The sequence below is a fragment of the Myotis davidii genome, unplaced genomic scaffold, assembly GCF_000327345.1.
Source record: "Myotis davidii unplaced genomic scaffold, ASM32734v1 scaffold3211, whole genome shotgun sequence".
Lineage (NCBI taxonomy): Eukaryota > Metazoa > Chordata > Mammalia > Chiroptera > Vespertilionidae > Myotis > Myotis davidii.
The window spans coordinates 163,859-168,786 of NW_006282526.1; the positions used below are offsets into that span (position 1 = coordinate 163,859).

The 4,928-nt window shown below is 65.0% G+C and overlaps 1 protein-coding gene across 1 annotated transcript in view; it reads left to right on the plus strand.

Annotated features, from left to right (window-relative positions):
• The first annotated feature begins 418 nt into the window (after window positions 1-418).
• CTTN (cortactin) overlaps window positions 419-4,928 on the plus strand; it is a 36,952-nt gene continuing 32,442 nt past the window's right edge. Inside the window, 4 exon segments of the mRNA XM_015560200.1 lie at window positions 419-514; window positions 1,457-1,543; window positions 1,670-1,743; window positions 3,242-3,371. Of these exon segments, the coding sequence (XP_015415686.1) occupies window positions 1,457-1,543; window positions 1,670-1,743; window positions 3,242-3,371 (291 nt within the window). The 5' untranslated portion in view covers window positions 419-514.

Sequence of the window (4,928 nt, forward strand, 5' to 3'; positions counted from 1 at the left end):
CCTGGGGACTCGGAGCCTTGAGCTCTGCGCAGTAACCAGATCCAGCCTTGGGGATGCAGCCAGTTCTCTGCGCCCCGAGTCACCCCACTGTTGCATCTCCTGGCCATGTAGATCCCTTCGGGTCCCCTAAGCCGCAGCGATGAGGCGTGCTGTCTTTAACGGTGTCGTAGGTGTGGGTGAACGGAACCTGGAAGACCCCTGGGTGACGGCAGGTGCCGGGTGCTGGCCGGGGAGGCGGTCCTGTGGGTTTGCGTGAAGCGCTCACAGCCACAGCTTCGCAGGGAGCCCGGGGGTGAGGAAGTGCAGGCCTCGTCCTGCTTTGAGGTTCGGTGTGAAACCTCGCCGTTGGGGGTGTCAGAGGTGCTGGCCGGGAGCGCCTGTGGACAGAGAGATACCCTTCTCCGTAACCTCTTCACAGGCGGACTCGGCGCCGGATGCCCGGTACCTGCTCACCGGATCCCTGCTGTTCCCACAGAGTTCTCTGAGCAGTGTCCATCTTCCACCGGAAAGAAAGGTGTGTGCTTGTGCGCAGTTCCTGCCCGGCCCTCCGGCGGGTGAGGGCACCCTGTCCCGGGACATGTCCCCCTGGGTTCGCAGAGGTCGGACAGTGTTTTCCAAAATTCCCTTGTTTAACAAAGAAAGTTAAGTTCCCAGGGAGGCCCTTGGTTTGAAAGGGGGGAGGAGGACAGGGCTGAGCTGCCTCTTCCCTACCCCCTGGAAGGCGTGGAGCCCCGAGGCATGGCCTCCAGCCCCACTCAGGTGCAGGGAGAGCCGGGAAGGGAAGGCCGTGGGGAGGGCCGGGCTCTGCACCTGTGCCTGTGCCGGGTGGGTCTGAACAGCGTGAGGCAGAGCCGTGCTCTCACCTTGGCCTCGGGGCGGCGGCCTCCTGCTTCTCGGCAGAGACTGGCCCTGGGGTCTGACCTCGGCCTCGGTGGTTGGAGCCGCAGATCCAGCGGGAAACCATGCACCTCGCTGCTGCTGCTTCATTTTCTAATTTTTACTTTTTTAAAGTATGTTTTTATTGATTTCAGAGAGGGAGAGAGAGATGGAAACATTCATGATGAGAGAGGATCACGGATCGGCTGCCTCCTGCACACCCCACACGGGATCGAGCCGTGACCTCCTGGCTCACCGGTTGATGCTCAACCACCAAAGTCAGGCTGGCCGGGCCAGATGTGGAAGGAAGTGCACATGTGGCTTTTATTTTCCAGAAGGTTTCTCACTTGGTCTGAAGCCAGACCATTTCTGGGTGTTTCTGATGCCACTGGCCCGCCGTGATGGCCGTGGTTGCGCCCTTTGTGTCATTTCGTGCCACCCAGTGGTTCAGGCGCAGGGATGACGAGGGCCCTCTGGTCCCAGCGCTCCCAGCCCTCCGGGCGTGTTAGGGCCGTGGGGGTGCGGGGCAGAGCGCACTGTGGCCTCTGCCGCTCCGGCCCTGACCCGCTCTGCCCTGCAGATGTGGAAGGCTTCGGCCGGCCATGCCGTGTCCATCAGCCAGGACGACGGCGGTGCCGACGACTGGGAGACGGACCCCGATTTTGAGGTGAGTCCCCGCTCCGCCCGCTTCCTTGTCCTGAGTGGGACTCCTGAGGCTTTAGTCCGGGTGCTTCCTGGTCTGTGTGTCTCAGCCCAGGCCCTGGATTCACGCGTCACTTACCTCTTCTTTCAGAACGACGTCAGTGAGAAGGAGCAGAGATGGGGTGCCAAGACCGTGCAGGGGTCTGGGCACCAGGAGCACATCAAGTAAGATGCTTTCTTAGTGTTGGCATGAAGCGGGGCCCGCAGAACGGTGGGGTGGCGCGGGCCCCGTGGGACGGTGGGGTGATGTGGGCCCCGCAGGATGATGCGGGCCCTGCAGGTGAAGTGTAGTCACCTCGCTGATTGACCGTGGGAGCCCTCAGACGTTAGAACTGGTTTTGTTTTATCTCGTAGACGAATGAGAGACGTGATGTGTGCGTCTGTGCATATGTGCACATGGGCATATACATTTGTACACACACATCCCTGGAGCCCACGTGTTGTGTGGCTTCTGTCGAGACGCCGCTCACCCGGCTCGTCCGAGTGCAGGTTTCTCATCGGGAGAGGCCTTGGGCCCCCGAGACCTGAAGCACCTTCTCCGTGACTCTAACAGTTTCATTCCTTTGTCCTGGGCGTCGGGTGCCGAGGGCGGTGTTCGAGCCTGTGTCCTGTGAGCCGCTCAGTGAGGGGAGCCCAGGTGCCCCTGCTCCTGGCGGCCCCCCGACCGCCACTCTGCGCGTGGTTTTCATCAGGAGGTGCTGGTGGAAGGAACTTCAAGCGCGCCCCGACTTCACTTTGGCTGCGCTGGTTCAGAGGGACCCTCCCTTCCCCAGGCATGGGCACTGTCTGGCCAGGCGACTTGCTAGGGTCATTGGAGGGGCAGCTGGCCTTGCTTGGCGGTGCCCTCACAGCGCGTCACCCACGGGAGGAGTGTCCAGTGTGGCTGTCAGACACGGTCCCCTCCTGGACGCGAGCCACCCTGGCCCGGAAGCCCCTTCGCCATGTCCAGGGCCGGGCAGGCGGGAGGCACTGGGCCGGGTGCTGGTCCACGGTGTTGGGTCATGGGCTGTGGGTTAGGCTGAGCCCTGATTGGTTAAGTCGCCCTTCCTTGTCTCGGTCTGTACCTGTGGCGTGGAGGCGTGTTGGGTTGGCTGGAACAGAGAGGACACGGGAGGGGGACAGCCCTCGGTGCGGGGCCTGCAGGGTTTTGGGAACGTTGCTGTGTCCTAGTCACCCTTGGACTGTTGTCCGGTTGGGGAGGTGTGGGCGTGGTGTCCCCGGGCAGGGGCCCTGGGTGAGGTGGCTTCGCCTCTCGGGCCTCCTGGTGGGACAGCTGCAGGGGCTCCGTCCCTGGCGTCCCGTAACCAGTGGCTTTTACATGGTCACCTCCGCAGCCCTGCGCTGCGCCTGCGAATGTGGGAAGAGCTGGGGTCAAGGGAGGCTGTCAGCCGTGTCCCGGGGCTCCCAGCAGGGCCCCAGGTCACGTGGGGGGCACGTCTGACCGCTTCCTCCTCTGCCCGATGACGCTTACAGCCGGTCTCCTGGCCGGTCCCCAGTCAAGGCGAGGGCTCTGTTCGTGGGACAAGGAACAGGCACGTTTCAGGACAGCCACGTTCACGTGTGGGGATGCGCCGTGTGGTCCCGATCTGTTCCCCCGGCGGCCTTGCACGGGACTAGTGCACACAGGTCTGACATCCCCCCTCCCGCCCCCCCCTGCCTGCAGCATCCACAAGCTGAGGGAGAACGTGTACCAGGAGCACCGCAGCCTCAAGGAGAAGGAGCTGGCGACGGGCCCCAGGGCCTCGCACGGCTACGGGGGCAAGTTCGGCGTGGAGCAGGACAGGATGGACAAGGTGAGCGCCAGCGGGCTCGGGCAGTCCTGGCCTGCCCTGACCGCGCACCGGTGGCAGCTGCCCCTCACACCCGTTCGTGAGAACACGCTCGGAGGCCATGGCTGAGGGTGCGATGTGCCGAAAGCAGCGGCGCCAATCGCCTTACCGCCCTTGCTCACACCGGGCTCGCTGCGGGGATGTCCTCTCAGGCCCCGAGGGGCAGGCGAGGCCTGAGGGCAGGGACGGGCCGAGTGGGACCCCAGGAGTGGGCGTCACACTGCCTGTAGTTCCGCATGCAGCCTGCCTTGTGCCGCACGGGGTGGGACAGAGACAAACACAGCCCCGGGGCCTCGGTCACGTCCCGGCGACAGTGCAGCTGGCGGCGTGCTGATGCCCTGCATGTACTCGGTGGCCTTCCGAGAGCGCCTGGCCCTGGGCGAGAGGTCACTGCCCACGGGTGGCGGGGGCGCACTCCCTGTGAGAGCCGTGGGCAGGCCAGTGCTAGTTCCTGGTGCCCGCAGGGCCGGTAGCGCTTTAGCGAGGACAGTGCTGGGCGTGGGGCAGCTCAGGAGGGTCGCGTCCCCCCTGAGAGGACAGTGGGCTGTCGGGGGGCCTCCCCAGTCGGGCAGCTCTTTCTGGTTTGTTGGTCCCGGTGGAGGCAGCCCGGCCTGGGCAGCATGAGCCGCGCTGACCAGAGATCGCCTCGGTCCCTGTGAGGAGACTCGGCGGGTGTCGGGTTCTCTGTAATTCCACGCCTGTCCCCGTGCCCGGCTCGGGTTCAGTGTCCCAGCTGTGTCCCAGTGCACGCTGTCACCGCAGAGCAGATACGGGGCTGTGGGCCCCAAACCACGTCCAGAATTAGCCGGCTGCAGGAAGGAGACGGGGACAGTGGGCGGTGTGCCTGTCACTCGGAGGCCCGGGGCCCAGGCCGGGAAAGGGGAGCAGCGTCATCGTGGATTCTAGAACAGTCTGTGGCTTTCAGTGGCGCGAGCAGGCAGCCCCGTGTGTTTACAGATAAATCCCCCCAGAATCAAATAGAGCAAGCCCAGCTGGGGGCGCACGAGTGTGAGGAGCGTGGATGAGGCGCGAGTGGCCCGGCGCTGTCCACACCGCAGTCCGCGTGTACACGCTTCCTCGGGTCCGAGGCGCCGTGTGCACACGCCGGACCACGCCTCAGCCCCGTCCTGGACCCGGGGCCCTGCAGCCCTGCCCAGGCTGACAGCCTCGGGTCAGGAGATTGGGGAGTCTGTGTCCGTGAGAAAGCGGGGCTCGCCGGCTGTCGCCTGGCCGCGCTTCCAGACCGTTTTCTACACTTCGGTGCGGCGAGGGTCCTCCCGGGGCTGCTGTGGGTGTTCTGTGTGGATAGTCCCGCCCCCGAGGTGGCAGAGCCGTTGGCTGCGGGCGTCAGAGCCACCTGGGAAGCGATGACAGTGGTGGCGCCAATGGTTCAGGGAGACCTGCTGCCCCGGATGCGGGAGGGGTCGCTCCAGGTGCTGCGGGCGTCAGCAGTGGGGCGTCAGCGGTGGGGCTGCCCGCGCTCGCTGGGCCTGCACTCAGCTCTGTGCAAGCCACAGGCGG